Consider the following 17869-nt stretch of genomic DNA (forward strand, 5'->3'; position numbering starts at 1 on the left):
AACTTGGACAATCGGAGTATCTGAGAAGAAAAGATTAGAAGCTTTTGAAATGAGGTACTATAGGAGAGTGTTAAAAATCAGATGGGTGGATAAAGTGACAAATGAAGAGGTATTGCGGCAAATAGATGAAGAAAGAAGCATTTGGAAAAATACAGTTAAAAGAAGAGACAGACTTATAGGCCACATACTAAGGCATCCTGGAATAGTCGCTTTATTATTGGAAGGACAGGTAGAAGGAAAAAATTGTGTAGGCAGGCCACGTTTGGAATATGTAAAACAAATTGTTAGGGATGTAGGATGTAGAGGGTATACTGAAATGAAACGACTAGCACTAGATAGGGAATCTTGGCGAGCTGCATCAAACCAGTCAAATGACTGAAGACAAAAAAAAAAATCAATGTATTTAAAAAAGAGTTAAAAAAATGAAATAATGTCGGATTCGTGCCGATGTGCTCCTTTGTAAGATCCAAATATTTCATTAATTAAAATGTTATTGGAACTCTGGAACTAATGAAAATAAGTACCACTTATGATATCGTTGAAAAGCTCTCAATGAGGGCTTATTACGACAGTTAAGAAAGAGTTCAAAATCAATCGGATTTTGCGCTTTTTTGACAATTTTGGTCCAGTCGATTGCAATCAAAAGCAGAGCTACGCTAGATGTTACGACAGTCCTAAATCCAAAATGTCAACATTCTATGGCTAATCGTTTTACAGTTATGCGGCGTACGTACATATGTATGTACGTACGCCGAAACTAATCAAAATAGATTCAGAGATGGTCAAAATGGATATTACGTTGAAATCTGATAACCGAAATTCTTCGCGAATACAATACTTCCTTGTGCTACGAAGTAAAAGGAGAAGATATCATTTATTTTAATAATTACCATCCCCTCCTGAGTTGAGACATGTAACTCATCTTTCCACGGCTTTAAGAGGAAAATAAACTTGTTGCTTTACATTATTTGTCCCGGTCTCTCGTTTCGCGTGATGGATGCGAAACATCTGAGTTCAAAGTGTCACCGGACTGTCAGAATGATTTTCTTAAGAGTAATGATGTAATCAGAGATATAAAACCAGTTCCTCGGGTTAACAGAACGAAGATGTCACTAGAAAGACCGGTTTAAAACCATCTGCTTACTCGATCGTTTTTTGTGAACTTAGCATGATGATATACAATTGTGTATTTGACTCTATAAAGAAGAGAAAGGAAAAGCAAATCACACCTGACTTACCTTAATAAGTCTAGCGTGAGATACTTGTAATTCTTAAGGATGTATGCGTTATTTTTGAAACTGACTTTCAAAAGTCGCATCAAATCGCCTAAAACCGTTAGGTTTATGGCAAAATAAAACCTACTACAAATCTCTTAAAATCTATCTTCAAACCCTAGAAAATTATTCTATATTTTTATTTTACTAAAAAAAACTAAAATTATAATTTATAAATTATTTTATCAATAAATAATACAAGTAACTTACCGGCAGAATTTGTATCGTATTTTACACGTTTTAAATGCTGAAGAAGCTCTAAATCTTCCGGTTCTGCATCGGGTATATCGCATTCAGAAGTTTGAGTTACCTGACCGTTCACAGAGTTCTTTTTGCCAGATAGAAATTCTAATTCTTTCTGTTTATGATCTAACATTAATTGAAGAAAATCGTTCCTTTTTACATCACTTGATTCCCGATAGCTTATTAAATCGTTGATTAACTTAGGGAAAAAATCATTTACGGTATCATCTACCAGTTTAAGCTTTAAAAAATCCTTTATCTTTGGAGCCGACATAGTGATTAACAACTTTACTTGCAAAAATATTGACGGTTTAAAAAACTTTTTACTATTTTCTAAGAACGCGTTATTCTTTGCTTCTGCGTCATTAAACGCATTCACTTTCAAGCCGAATGCAATAGTGGCGATAATATTTATTATAAGGTTAAAAATAAGATTTCTAGATTCGATATCTTGGCCCTTTTTCTCTTTCAAATAAACCGTCATCTCATCACAACATTCCTTGATTTGTTTAAACATTAATTTCATTTTACCTGAGGTAAAGGTCGGAGTCAATTTATGTCTGAGAACTCTCCATTTATCTCCGGTAAGATTTTGTATTCCAGAGCTAAATAAATCCGATTCATCAGATTTATGACTACGATCTTGAAAAAACGAGAAATCTTTAATTAGTACTTGATTAATTAGTTCAGGATCGCGTATTACTAACACAGGAGCGTGAAACATAAAAATTCCAAAATATTTCTCATTTTTATATTCGTTGTATAAATCGGCGAGTAATTGCACAAAATTTTTTTTCCCTAATATTACATCGGTCATGCTTCCTATAATGGGTGCTGAATTTGTACACGGTACACCTTTTTCTTTCCAGTAATTAGCTTTCTTTGATGATAACCAGTAGACCAGATAAACCATCACGATTCCAAGCAAAGCAGTCGTTAACGTGATGAATTCCATTTTTAGAGTGGATCGTTATCTGAAAAAAATTAAAAAAATATATTATTAATTTGGGTTGATGCTTGATTCATCTGTATGCGTGACAACGTAGAACGGGTAATTTTATAGCGCATGAAAAATGATGTGCCTGACTGCGATTTGATCCTTTCAAATTTTATCCTTTCCGGGTAGAAGGCACTATTATAGTTGTAGAATACAAGTAATTATTTAATTAATGTATATAGGGTTTGCATAGATTTAGTCATTGGGTAATTGGTTAATGATGTTAAAAGTGAAGTGAATTATAAATTGGCTGGGAACTACAAGTTTTTTTCAATCTAAGTTACGCACCTGATTTTGTTGTTTATAACGTTTTATCGATTATATTAAAGTTAGCAAACCTTTAAACAAAGGCAACATCAGTTTAATTTACATCTGACGAAGCGAGTAAAAAGAATAAAATTGGCTATTATTTTCTACCGATGGTACCGTTAGTGGCTGTTACCTTGATAATGCATGTCTCTTACTAACAGTTAATAACCTAATTTAACTAATAAGCTCACATGTGTCTTTCATAGTTTCATAGTTACAAGTAGGCTCACGCGCGTGCTTGTGTGTAATTCAGATATTGTAGTTTAATAAGTTCATCAAATTTTCCTCTACCTCAAAATAAAAATATTTGTAGATATCCTTTACATTAGTAGATATCCCTAAAATGCAACAGCAGTAGAACATTTTGTAGATTAAATAAGCCAAAAATATTTCGTAAAACTGCATCAACTTTTAAAAAAGGTTTAATTTTCTTCATACCAAATTGTGCTGTTGCTGCCTGTACTAATTTTACTGCAGGTCGAATTAATGTAGAACGTATACATTAAAGTGTAAAAAGTAAATAAGTATTTTTCGTTTATCATTTTGAAGAGGAAAATCGTGTTATTCTTACGTATTGATAATAATGGAAAAATCTCTTTGCTTTATTTTTTTACTTCCTTTTATGTTTAATTTTTATGTCTGGTTCTTGTTAAGTTCAGGAATTTTTTTCATTGTTATCCCACTTGTATTTAGTTTACTCATAACTATTTTTACCACTTGTCACTCATCTATATTAACTCAAGGAAAGTCATCGATAAACTCAAGGAAACAGCAGTCGTCACGCAATTCGTTTTCTCTTATAATACCCCTGTTTAGATGTACTCTACAAATTACGTATTATCTACGGGTTTTTAGTCGTTCTCTTAGCTACAGAATTCACTTTAATTTTCCAAGTTTATAAATTTTAGCGTTTTTACTTCTTTGTACGAAGTAAAGGAAGTATTGTGATCGCGAAACATTTCGGTTTTCATATTTCAACGGAAATATGACCATCCCTTTGACTACTTTGACCATCCCTGAATCCATTTTGACTAGTTTCGACGTGACGTCTGTACGTATGTATGTATCTCGTATAACACAAAAATGATTAGTCGTAGGATGTTGAAATTTTTTATTTAGAACTGTTGTAACATCTAGTTGTGCACCTACCCCTTTCATTGCAATCGATTAGACCAAAAGTGTCCGAAAAAGCCCAAAATCCAACAAAAATTGGATTTTGAACTTTTTCTTTACTGCGGTAATAAGTCCTCATTGAGAGGTTTTCAGCGATGTATAGTAAGCGGTATTTATTTTTACTAGTTTCAGTGTTATAGCCAAATAATTTTATTTCATTAATGGAATATCTGGATCTTACAAGGGGAAGGCACATCGGTTGGAATAAGACTTCATCACCATTCTTTTTTTAACTTTTTTTTTAATTTAACTATATTTATTTATTAATAATTTGGAATAAGACTTCATCTCCATTCTTTTTTTAACTTTTTTTTAAATTTAAATATATTTATTTATTAATAAATAAATATTAACCTTTGATTGTAAAAAAATTTACGAAAAATAATTATTCAATAATAACAATAAAATATATACGAGTATATATATATAAAAAATATCAAAAGTTATTAATGAAATAAAATGTTATGTACGTTTGCTTTGAAAAAATGTGTATATGTAATTTAATAGGCGTACAAGGAACTCATATAGTATGTACCTCAAATTTTTTTTTTCTAATAATAATGTAAGAGAAATCATTGAAAATAATAATAATTTTATTTATTTTTCATTTATATATTTTATAATATAGGGTCCCGCTGAGACATAAGTCTTATGTCTCATCAGCAGGTTTCCGTATTAACATAATTTGAATACAAGTTATTTACATAATACAACACAAAAAAAAAAAATACAAAAAATAATATGCTTATATCGTTAGTAAGTAGTTAAAATTTTATCAAATACTTAATTAAAGTGGCCTCTGTAAGTAATACAAAAGTAAGTAAAAATTAATTAAATATGAGATTCCTTTATAGAAGTATATTAAATAGATTTTGGTTTACAAAAATTAAATATTTTAAACTTAAATTAATTTTGAAAAAAAACGTTTACGTAAAGATAGTGTACTTTTAAATTTAGACTGTTCTTGTGTATTACAGATTACATATTATAATGTAAAATTCAAAAATAAATAATAATAATAACAGCAATAATAATAATGTTCTTTCGAAAATATACATGAAAAAATCATTACTTTAATCAATTATTATACGACTTGTTTTACAAAAAGTAACCCGGAATTGTAGTGCAACAAAAATACTAATAGAAAAAATATTAAAGAAACGTAATAGTAGATGAAATAACATAATGTACAAAATATAACCAATTCCCGATCATCCGAGGGCGGATTACCGGCTTCGCAGATCATCCATGGTTAGTTTTTTTTTCATTTCGTCTCTTAATTTGTTATTAGATAATTTTCACGAAATTTGTACGCTCCTTATTCAATTGTTTTATACATGATCGATTCAAAACCTTATTTTTTTAACAAATGGTGAAATTAAATTATAACATATCATAGACAAAAAACTAATATTATTTCAGTAAGATGAATAGTATATCATTTGCACATTTAATATTTTAATATTAAATATCTTCAGTTTATGTAAACCTAACACAGAAATAACACGACGATGTTTTTAGCAGTTTTTTTTTTTGAGAATCCAAACTTCAATCACCTATCTGATAAAAACAAGAATAAATATTGTTTTCCTAATATTTTATTTTATTACTTCTCACATTTTTAAAATTTCATTAATATTTTGCCCAAATATTACGATTTTTAAGCATAGTTCAAGAAATTCATGTGTGTATATAGAATATTTATTTGTCCTCAAAATACAAAAATAAATATCCTTACATATATTAAGAAAAAAGATTTGTGATGTTTAAATCATAAAAGTTTAGATTTTAAATACAGAAACAAAAAATGTTGCATTTGTTGTAAGAGAGATTATCTCCACCCTGATTTGAGATAATCCTTCCTTCATTAAACGGTTAGTTTACAGATACCCTCCGTGAAGGGAGTGCATTGAACCCTCTAAAAACTAGATGCATTCCTACTAAACCGAAAGCCATTAGCGCCAAAAGGTCTTCAGTTGGCGGACTGAAGGAGAATCTCGTCGAAAGAAGGATGCAAATATCTTGCTAATCTCCCAAAAAATAATCCAAGTAAAAAAAAAGTATTTCAAAATCCGATATACAAAGGATCGGAATGATATCCCCAACTCCGTCCATCTTAAAACCGCATTTATCTATAGAATTTTATTTATTGTTCTTGAATGACAGTAGTTTATAATGGTTTTTTCAGTTTAGATATCTTTAAGTTATAGCAATTCAAATAAAGTAACAATGATTTCGTATTTTTATAATTTCAATTAATGCAACAAAAGGACTGGGAAGCGAGGGGTTGAGGAACAGCCTCTCTGGAGTCAGTGTTCTTACGGGCTTGCTCGGGTGGGCGGCGGTAAGGAAACAGGGAGACTCCTGATCCCCGAGCTGAGAAGATCGAGACCCGGCGGGAGCGTCCTCCTCTCCGAGGTGCCCCTGTTAAAGGCAATGACAATAAAGGACCTAGTCCTGGCTACTGGGGTGGGGCGGCTGGGAACGGCGTAGCCGGGCGTGGCATTGCTTCATCCTGATAGAGGCCATGGCACCTCCCAGGACCGTGATAATGCTTAATTGCGGGTTCGGCCCTTAGAGGAGGGGTAGGTGAGATAGGAGGTTTAGTCGGTACGGCACAGGCAGATACATGCACTTCTAATAACATCTTGCGGAACCTGTTAGAGTCCGACACTTCGCCCGTAAATGGGGTTCCTCCGACTCCCAAATTTTTTTTTTTAAAAGTCGAGTTTACAAAATAAGTGATTTATTAACAGATAGGAAATATTTTATAATATATTTATAGAATCGTAAATAAGAACGTGTAACGACTATCGTGTAAGGATTTCACCAAAAAGTTAATTTTTCTACGGCTGTATTATCGTTTGAATTACGCGGCTGGAATCTGTATCATAATGAGGATCATTATGAAATAAGTGTTCAACCGATCAAAAGCCTACTCTTTTCAAACACTGACCGATCAGATGCGGGTATTTTTTGATGTATCAGCTGTTTTTTACTTTGATTTTAATCCAAGTTAGTATTTAGCAAACAGAGGTTAATTTGAAAGTATATCAATAATCAACTAAGTTATTGTACTTCACTGTTTATCCTTATGTTAAATATGTCAAATTCTAAGGAAGCAATGTCTAACACCGATCACTATTAGAGAAAAGGGAAAACTTATGACTAATATTCTATTGCCGCAGAAATGTATTGTATAATGTATTTTTTTGAAAAAAAAATTAAAAAATCCGTAAACAATGTCATCATTGATTTAAATCAATACTCCCATTACTTTCTCAGCCGTAGAAAAATACAGTTTGCAACTTTCTATAACGGCCATTAATGCGCTCTTGCGGAGTTTACGACACTCACCAAGACTCGTGTATAATTTACTTCGCATCAATGGTTATCATTGTAGGTTTGTTGCATTATGTACTATTATTTTATTGGAATTTTTTTTTTTGTCTTCAGTCATTTGACTGGTTTGATGCAGCTCTCCAAGATTCCCTATCTAGTGCTAGACGTTTCATTACAGTATACCCTCTACATCCTACATCCCTAACAATTTGTTTTGCATATTCCAAACGTGGCCTGCCTACACAATTTTTTCCTTCTACCTGTCCTTCCAATATTAAAGCGACTATTCCAGGATACCTTAGTATGTGGCCTATAAGTCTGTCTCTTCTTTTAACTGTATTTTTCCAAATGCTTCTTTCTTCATCTATTTGCCGCAATACCTCTTCATTTGTCACTTTATCCACCCGTCTGATTTTTAACATTCTCCTGTAGCACCGCATTTTAAAAGCTTCTAATATTTTCTTCTCAGATACTCTGATCGTCCAAGTTTCCCTTGGAATATATATTTAAATTATGTTTTTGTACTGTTCTTCAACATCATCGTAAAATCAAGAATTTTTTTTATATTAATTCATTTCTACTTAGATATACTAGTAGAATGTAAATTTATTTGACATTTTGTCAAGAGAAAATGTAAACTTTTAAGTAAACAGGTGATGAATACATTCGTCTGAATACATTACAACACCGCTCTACATTATACTTCATTTCAATTCCTAAGTGTACATGAGAAATAAAAATGGACCTAAATTGGATTGCAGGACGATTACTTATACTTAAAACTTAAGTGGATAAGATTTAAGTGTAACTAAAAACTTATTACGTTATAAAAAACATAATATGTATAATTATTTAGTTCGTTTTCTTTAACTACTAAATCAAGTGTATATTTTAATAATTACTTTTCTTTCATTATAAATAAATTTACGCAGTAAAATGTTTTTATAATAATTAAAAATTAACTAAAAAAAATTCTTCATTTCTAAACTTTAAGAAATATAATTTGTTTACATCAGAAATTAATTTAAATGTCAGGAAAAAATTTTTTTGAAAGTGTATGTTTCGAGTGTCGCTTTATATGGAAGTGAAACTTGGACGATCGGAGTATCTGAGAAGAAAATATTAGAAGCTTTTAAAATGCGGTGCTACAGGAGAATGTTAAAAATCAGATTGGTGGATAAAGTGACAAATGAAGAGGTATTGCGACAAATAGATGAAGAAAGAAGCATTTGGAAAAATACAGTTAAAAGAAGAGACAGACTTATAGGCCACATACTAAGGCATCCTGGAATAGTCGCTTTAATATTGGAAGGACAGGTAGAAGGGAAAAATTGTGTAGGCAGGTCACGTTTGGTATATGTAAAACAAATTGTTAGGGATGTAGGATGTAGAGGGTATACTGAAATGAAACGACTCGCACTAGATAGGGAATCTTGGAGAGCTGCATCAAACCAGTCAAATGACTGAAGACAAAAAAAAAAAATCAAGCATAGTTATGTTTTTTTTTTTTTTAATAATACAAAATTAAAGAATCCTGATTGGTCTACAAGTTATTTTACTTATCACACTTTTTATGATCTGGCTTAATTTTTTATCATTCTTCTTTACTCGGAAATTTACTCCCGCTAAGGAAACATCAAATGAGAAGGGTTAATTAACAATATCTCCCGACACGGGGAGGGGTAAAATTTAAACCTATGGATTTCTTACATTTGGATTTCACTTCACGGCTTCTCTTGAACTTAGACAGTTATACTGTTGTTAACATTTTTCATTAATAATAAATCTACCAGATTTGTTTAAGTGCAATCTATCTTTAGTTTAGTTATAATGATTAAACTTACGGTAAATGAAATAGATTCTACTACTTTTACTTTTTTTTATTTATTTATTTCTATTAGACAAAAATAAAATTAACGAGGTGAATGATAAAACAAAATTAAAATGACGACTAGATAACTTCAAAGACAATATGCCGATGTTTTAATTCACATGTGATTTCAAGACTACCGGGCTGGTCTGGTGGTTTTAACTAGTCGTCGCAAATCAGGCGTCTAACAGCTGATTTTCGAAATCAATGGTTCTGAGGTTCAAATCCTACTAAAATTTGGTTGCTTTTATACGGATTTGAATACTAGGCTGTTAATATCGGTGTACTTTTAATGATTAGGGCTCAATTAACGGATTTTAATACGGATTTGAATACTTTTATACGGATTTGAATACTAGGCAGTTGATACCGGTGTATTTTAATAATTAGGGCTCAATTAACCCTAAATTTCAGGAATGGTTGGCCTGAGTCTCTACAAGACTATATTTCATTTACGTGTCACACCTATCATCGTCATTTCATTGGGCCGAGGGGGATTGCTTATTGTCCACTAGTTGAACAAATTGCGACAAATACATTACGGAAATAAGTAAGTAATTAAAAATATGATTTCAAAGTTTGTACGTGGTATTATCGAATGAAATATTGATACTAGTAAAAATGGCATTGCCGGAAGAAATTCAGAACTTGAAAATGAAAGGTTCAGTCAGATTCTACCACTCAGCCATGGGGATCTGCGGAAATCAATGCCAATTAAGAAAATTAAAATACTACCCTTTTAAAACTACGTAATTGTAATTTTGTTAAAACAAATACTGGTTTAAATCAAATTTAACTGCAAAGAATTCTCAAAGCTCATAAAGATTGTAAAAATCGGAAGTTACATTAATCATCTTATTAAATCAAACATTTTATGAATGCTCTAATAGCATGAATTTGAACAAGTTATATATATGAGTGAGATTTTAAACTTACTATTTGTTCTTTATTTTTGCAATAACGAATTATTGGTATAACATTCATTGAAATGATTACAAAATATATATTTTTTTCATTTATTTTAACTATTACTGATGATGTATCAGCTTTTTATTATTATGTTAGAAAACCATTATTGCTTTTTATTCTGTATTTTTTGTTGAATTGAATGTACATTTTTTAAGCTTTTTTCTATTTTGGAATTTATCAGTAGCGATATTCTTAATTTTTATAATTTTATTTGAACTGATGTTTTTACACATCATTTAATATTTTCATTTAAGACATTTGCATTATGTTGTATTAATTTTACTGGGTTTAAATTGTAACCCTTGTTTGTTAAAGTTAATAGTTTATTTAGCCTACTTCTATTTTATTATTCCGCTGAATACAGATAGAACAGCTACATTAAAGTGGGAAGTATGCTGATCATGTCAACAGTTGGATGTCGGATTTTTATCAAATCTTTACGTTTTATGTTGCAACTAGTTCATCTAATCCAACAAACATATGTATGTACCGCACTGCTTTTCGCCTTATATCAGGATTGGCGAACCGATTTTCTTCAAATTTGGCTCTTTTTTTTCGTGGAATAGGGGATACCGATTTCGAATTTCTTCCGAGTCACTTTAGAAATATCTTTACTTGGCAAATTTTTTACCTAAATAACATATATAAATACTTAATTTTTTTTTAATCAACCCCTATTTCTTAAAATTTAAATATACATTTTTTTTTTGCTCGATCTTCCTTCGGTTTTAATTTTTTATTTTATATATATATATATATATATATATATACATCATATTAAGAGTCATCAAAAAATATTCTACAATTTTCTAAAATTATAATAAACCTCGAAACTTAAACACAGAAAAGACTTTTTGAACATTTTTTACGTTTGTTTCAGCCCTTATTGGAGGGGGTGTTTTTTTTTCTGTTTAGCCTCCAGAAATTACCGTTCAGGTAAGAGAGTGTAAGTGAAGTGTAGTCTTTTACAGTCTCAGGTTGACAATTCCTGAGAAGTGTGGTTAATTGAAACCTACCACCAAAGAACACCGGTATCCACGATCTAGTATTCAAATCTGTATAAAAGTAACTGTCTTTACCAGATCCTGAAGGCTGGAATCTGGACTTCCAAATTAGTTGATTTGGAAAGACGCGTTCACCACTACATCAAACCGGTGGGTTGGGGAGGGATGTTAGATTTATAAAAAAAATTAAGCAAATTTGTTAAGCTTAATATATATGAATATTTTCTAAAAAACGTTTTTTTTTTGTTAGAATCATTTCTTTATAACTTTTTTTTCTAAATTTTTCCTACAAAAAGGAAGCCATCTAAAAATAAAAAAAAATTTCAAAATTTGTGAATTTTTATGCTTAAATCTTTATTTGGTAAACATCATAATATATAAAAAAAAAGCCCCTTGGTAGTTGGACACTTTCCAAATTTTTAAAATATTCCGAATAGGTTTTTTAGTTTTTTTCGATCTGAACGTTTATATAATTAATTTTGGTGAATATCAGCGTTATTGAGGGCATTTTTAATACTGTAAAATTGTTATTTTTCAAGAACATATAATGACCTTTTAAGTCTATTTTATTTTAGAATTTTTTACGACTTTAAAATTCTACTTTTTTAGAAATTTGTAAAATAAAATATGACCATTGACCAGCATAGCCGGGAAAGTCGTGCAATACTTTTCAAGGTTTCTTTATTACGTTAACATTTTAATTTTTTATTCTTCACAATTAAATTAATTTTCTTAATCTTTAATATTATTTGTATATTGGAGATTCTACCGGCATCGAAACATTTCCTTCTTAAATAATTTATTTTTGGCAATAATAATAATTTCTCAATATTAGTTTTATTACCTTTGCTGAAAACATCTTGGTTTTTAATCCTCTAACGTTATATTATTTAAATTTTCTACTGTTATACTTCAGTAAGATTTTTGTATTATGTAGAATAGACTTCTTTTCATTTTTCTGTATTTTAATCCTATCTTTTTAAGATTAAAAAACGTTTGCGATAATTTCAATAATACTACTAGTTTGTATTTCTTAAAATGCTTTGACCGAAATCGAAAGCAGTACAGAATTAAATATTCGAAGTAAACCTGCGTAAACAATAACTTATCTTAATAATTCAATAGTTACATATAAAAATAAAAAAAAAAAAATAGAATTTTTGCGATCTGTAAATAAATTTATGGTTACAAAACTACTTACCGATTTCTTTTCTTAATACTTCTAATAATATCCTCAAGAAATTTGAAACGTTTAAAGATATCTCGATAGATACTTGGAAGGTAGTAATTCTATTGATCAGTATACATAACTCAACTAAAAAAGATGTATATTATTTAAAATTTCAATATTTTCTGAGAAAAACTTCAAATTCGGTGAATATTATTACACGAATTGATCTTTTCTTAATACAATCTGATCCAAACCAAAATAAATAGAAATAAGTAATTCATTCGAACAGTAAGAACGAATAGATAAATGTAAAAATAAAAGTTACTAACATGAATGATAATGAATTTTCTATCATGTGATAAATGCCATATCTGGTTAGAACTTCAACCCGGGACCCCCGGATGAAAAGCAACTGGCTATCTCTCTGTCACGGACAATATTATTTAATATTCCTCGTTATTTCACAATTAAATATATAAAAGTGAAAGAATAATAATAAAATGTCAACAACAAAAAACTGCGCAAAACGTAAAAAAATAATATTCTATAAATTTATTTTCAGAAGTCGGCACCAAACTAAAACTAGTTTATTAACTCATCGATTTCAAGAAATTGAAAATTAAAGAAATAAAAATGTTTTATTTTTATTTTTTATTATTATGAAAAGATTGGGGCATCAAAGAGTAATGATCCATTAACCCGGTGAAAACTGGTAGAGTATAACAAGAAAACTTCACGCCTGACCGGAATTCGAACTCGGGACCTCCGCACGAAATTTCGAGACGCTATCTACTCAGCCACGGAGATCGGCATGTATTACTTAGTTTTAGTAATTTTTGTAACTCATTTTTATTTATATTCTATAAACAAAGAATTTTAATTTAAAATAGGGATAGGAAATAAAAACTATGTTTCTACATAAAACTACTGTTCCCAAAAAATTGGATGTAAAGAAACCGTTAACAAACCTAAGCCAAGACAGGTCTTTGATGCCGAGTATGTATTTTTTTACCCGAAATTTTAGATATAATTTTCTTGACGTTTGGTACATTAATACTTTTTTAATATTGCAATAACTTATGGTCATTATAATATTAAAATTACGCCGTAATTATAAAATTATAATTACTCTGTAATTATTCAGTACAAAGGAATGATGACAAAAAAGGGGATACTTTCATATCAAAAATAATTCTTCATCATGTACTGTAATTTTTCGCTAAAAATTTTCTAAGTTGTCTAATATAAACTCAAAATGATTCCTCAAAAAAAGGTTTTCTACAAAATACAAATATATATATTTCGAAAATTGGTTCATCTCCTGATGAGTAAAAACATAAAATAGATGAATATTTTTGTGTATTATTATTTTTTAAATCGACTAAAAATAATCTAATTTAAGTATTTATATTTGATTACGTGTTTCTAACTGTATGTTTATACAATGGGGGACAGAAAACAAAATAATAGATGAGTAGTTGTCAATAATGATTTGTATATTCATCAATATGTACATAAACCTTACATTCAAGTTAAAATTATTTATTTATGTTGCTATAAAATACTATTAGCATAAAAATGTTCCTATAATAGAAAGGAAGTACTTACTTGTAATGCGACAAATATTTAATAAATTACTTCTTTAAGATATTTTCTAGAATAATTGATAAACCACTCGTAAAATAAATTAAACTATTTTTAATATAATTTTTAAATTGTAAAGATATTTTACGATAAAGCCTTTATTTTCGCGTATATATTCACGTCACTCGTTCTATATTACGAATGACTCTTTAGTAACTGCCAATGTTCAACCAATTGGGAGTTCATAAATAGTTCACTTACAAAAGCGCTGTCAATCTAAGCTGTTAACTGAGCTTTTTAAATACTTTTATACTGTCTTACTAGAAAAAAAATTTACAACACGTGATCATTCACATGTTGTCTTCAGGTTCTTTGAATTCTGAAGTTTTAAGAAAAGTTAAAAATATATAGCCTGCAGCCACATAACCTCTTAACAAGAATTAATAATGTTTTAATTTTTTTTTATAGTTCTATTATTTTTTTTCTATTACATTCGAGTGTTTGTTTTGTATTTCACGTTATTTTCCATAATTTTACTGTATGTATATTTTATACATGCGTGTAATACATTAGAGAAAAAAAAATTACTTTTTACTCATTATTAAACGAAATTATTACCAAATTTTACATTATAACACACATATATATATAAATATCAAATAATATCCCTAAAACTTATGATGGACTTATATAACAGACGGAAAAAACAACTAATAATCACCTTCGTCGACTTTAAAAGGGCCTATGATTGTATACACCGACCATCTCTGCTGACTATTCTGAGAAACCTGGGCCTTCACCCTAAACTCGTAAACATGATAAAATTAACTTTAACCGTTACCCAGTCCAGAGTGAAATTCAGAGGTGAACTCTCTCAACCCTTCTACATAAAAACTGGATTGAGGCAAGGAGACGGCCTCTCACCACTCCTTTTTAACTGCACCCTCGAATTTGACATGAGAAAATGGTATGAAATAAATCCCAAAAATATAAAAATGGGTACTAAGAAAAACTCCATCGCACTAAATCGCCTAGGATTTGCAGATGACCTCGCTCTTTTAGCAAATAATATTCAAGAAGCCAAAACACAAATCATGAGCCTTCAAAACCTAGCACAAAAGATAGGGCTTCATATCTCTTTCAAAAAAACTGAACTGATGGCCATAGATCCTCTGGTAATAGAGCGCATTACGGTAAACGATCAGAAAATTAAAATAGTAAAACAATTTAAATATCTAGAGAAAATAATAACTTATAATTTAAATGAAAAAGTAACATGGCAAAACAGGACAAATATAATGATTAAATCCCAAAAATTAACTTGATCAACGTATAACAAAAAATGCCTTTCTGCCAAAACAAAACTTAAACATTATAAAACTGTAGTTCAGCCAGAAGTCACCTACGGAAGCGAGACCCTTTTCAAAATTACTCAGAAAAACCGAATTAATAAAATTCTGAAAATAGAGAGGAGAACGTGTATCGATAGTGTCAGAACGTGTATCGATAAAAAACACCAAAAAGAAGGCCGATGGTGGATTGTGCCAAATGAGGTGGTGTATCGAGAAATAGAGCCTGTTACTGATACTATGCGGAAAAAAATCTCTTTCTCATAAGGACACCTCATAAGGTCATCTCATAAGGACACCGGAAACAAGACTGTCAAGAAATATCATTGAAAAGCTCTGGTTTCAAAAGCTAGAAGTAGGATGGATCAAAGAAATTAGAGAAGATATGAAAGAATTGGGAATTTCCCTGACTGACCTACAGAATAAAACTGGAAAAATTACAAAGCTAAAAGACAAAAGCATTAGATTTAAACAAAATACAGACAAACGACAAAATACAACGAAGAGGGTGTTTACGGATGAAGAAAAGAAAGATCTGAACGGATGAAGAAATACTGGGCAGCTCGGAAGAGTAAAATAACACGCTTTTCTCAGAAAAGATCCTAAAGAACTAAAATTGACTTAAGTGGTCCCATGTTGGCCGTAAAAGCATAATAATAATAATAAATATGTATGTATATTTTTTTTGTCCACAGGACTGAGTTGTTTGAAATCATATTTGAACAAATTAAATTCTCTGAAATTATAGAATCTGCTCGTAAAGTATTAACTTTACTACAGTTTTTGTTGTACACGTATTTAAACTGACAAGTATTTTTTTATTTTTTTTAAAGTAAATTTTTTTTTAAACTTCAGCTAACAAAAAAGGATTTATGTGCAATTTTATTATACATTATAACTTGGAAATTAGTTTACATTATTATAAATGATACCAGTTATCTCTATTATAAAACACGTTGGTTTATTTGTTGTATATGCTCAAATTTTTATTTTAGGTGCTATTGGCGCAGAGCGGACCTCGTGATACGCCAGGGGGCTGTGCGTAGGCGTTGTTTAGCGCTACCATTTAGCGGAAAAAATTGAACTAACCGTATAATAAATTGTATTATGCACTATAAACAGTACTTTGTTTACTTTAATATTTTATATTCTTATTTTTTTACATTTTGTTTAAAAAAACTATTGCAGAAATAAGTTTTTTTTTATTTTTTTTTAAATGGTTCAGAAAATATAATGGTCCTTTTCCCTTCAAAATACTCCATCTCCGCTATTTACACACTTTTACCAGTGGTGTTTCCACTTCGCGAAGCAGTCCTGGATAGCATCATTTGAAATGACCATTAAGATCCGTGAAGAATTTGTTTAATAACATCAATAGTCTTAAAACGTTATCCTTTCATCACCGATTTCAATTTTGGAAATAAGAAAAAATCTCAAGGAACCAGATCTGACGAGCAGTGAGGCTGAGGGAAGACAGAAATCTGATTTTTAGCACAAAACTGATGAATTGACAAAGCTGTGTGTGCGAGCGCATCGTGATGAAGGAACCATGAGTTGTGTCGTCACAACTCTGGTCTCTTTTTGCGGATTTTTTCCCGTAACCCTTGCAAAACGCCTGGACAGTACGCACGGCACTGTTTCACCTTCAGGAGAGAATTCAAAATGCACAATTTCATTAAAATTAAAAAAAAAACAGAGAGTATCGAGACTGACGTGCTTTCTTGGGATGTGGATCCAGTACACTGAACTTTTGTCTCAATGTCATAGCCGTAAATCCAGCTTTCGTCTCCAGTTATGATCCATTGCATGAATGTTTCATCCTCATCGGCTTGTTAAAAAGTTGCGATAAACGACTACTCGATGTTCTTTCTGCTGTTCGGTCATCAAACGAAGAACAAACTTTGCTACAACTCGATGCGTGTTCAATTTTTCAGTCAAAATATCACGGCATGATCCGATTGAGATTCTAACCTCTCCTGCAAGTTCTCTGACAATTAATCGGCGATTTGCACGCATCAGTACGTTGATTTTCTGAACGTGGGTGCCATCAGTTGAAGTCGAAGGCCTTCCTGGTCGAGAGTCATCTTCAATCGAATGACGACCACTTTTAAATCGTGAAATTCATTCGTAATATTTCGTACGACCCAGACCATCATCTCTGCAAGCTTCTTTCAAAAGTTGAAACGTTTCTGTGAAAGTTTTTTCCCAGTATACGCAAACTTTTATGTTGTTTCGTTGCTCCCGAAAATCGCAAATTACAAAAATCGCTACTAACAGCTACACTCGTTGCTCTCAGGTAACAGTAACACGTAAACTAAACGATAGTGTTCGTTATGCGGAACACAATGCTGCCAATCGCACGTAACTAAATCCGTTGGCACCGTTGGCGCATAATCAAAATGTTCGATTATTTTCTGAACAGACCTCATAAATGTAGAAGCACCATGCTTGTGTCACTATGACAACAGAAATATAATTAAGTAAAATTACTGATCTTTTTTTCTTTAATGAATATCTCTAAAATACTTAATATTCTCACAAACACGAGAATACGAACGCGTCGAGGGTCCGGGGAGCGGAGCCC

At 30.8% G+C, this 17869-nt stretch overlaps 1 protein-coding gene across 1 annotated transcript in view; it reads right to left on the reverse strand.

Moving 5' to 3' along the window:
* LOC142320082 (uncharacterized) overlaps nt 1–17869 on the reverse strand; it is a 77853-nt gene that overhangs the window by 12798 nt on the left and 47186 nt on the right. The window contains exon 6 of the mRNA XM_075357757.1: nt 1485–2489. Within this exon, the coding sequence (XP_075213872.1) occupies nt 1485–2489 (1005 nt within the window). The remainder of the gene's footprint in view (nt 1–1484; nt 2490–17869) is intronic.

The sequence above is a fragment of the Lycorma delicatula genome, chromosome 2 (genome assembly GCF_047948215.1).
Source record: "Lycorma delicatula isolate Av1 chromosome 2, ASM4794821v1, whole genome shotgun sequence".
NCBI classification, from domain to species: Eukaryota; Metazoa; Arthropoda; class Insecta; order Hemiptera; family Fulgoridae; genus Lycorma; species Lycorma delicatula.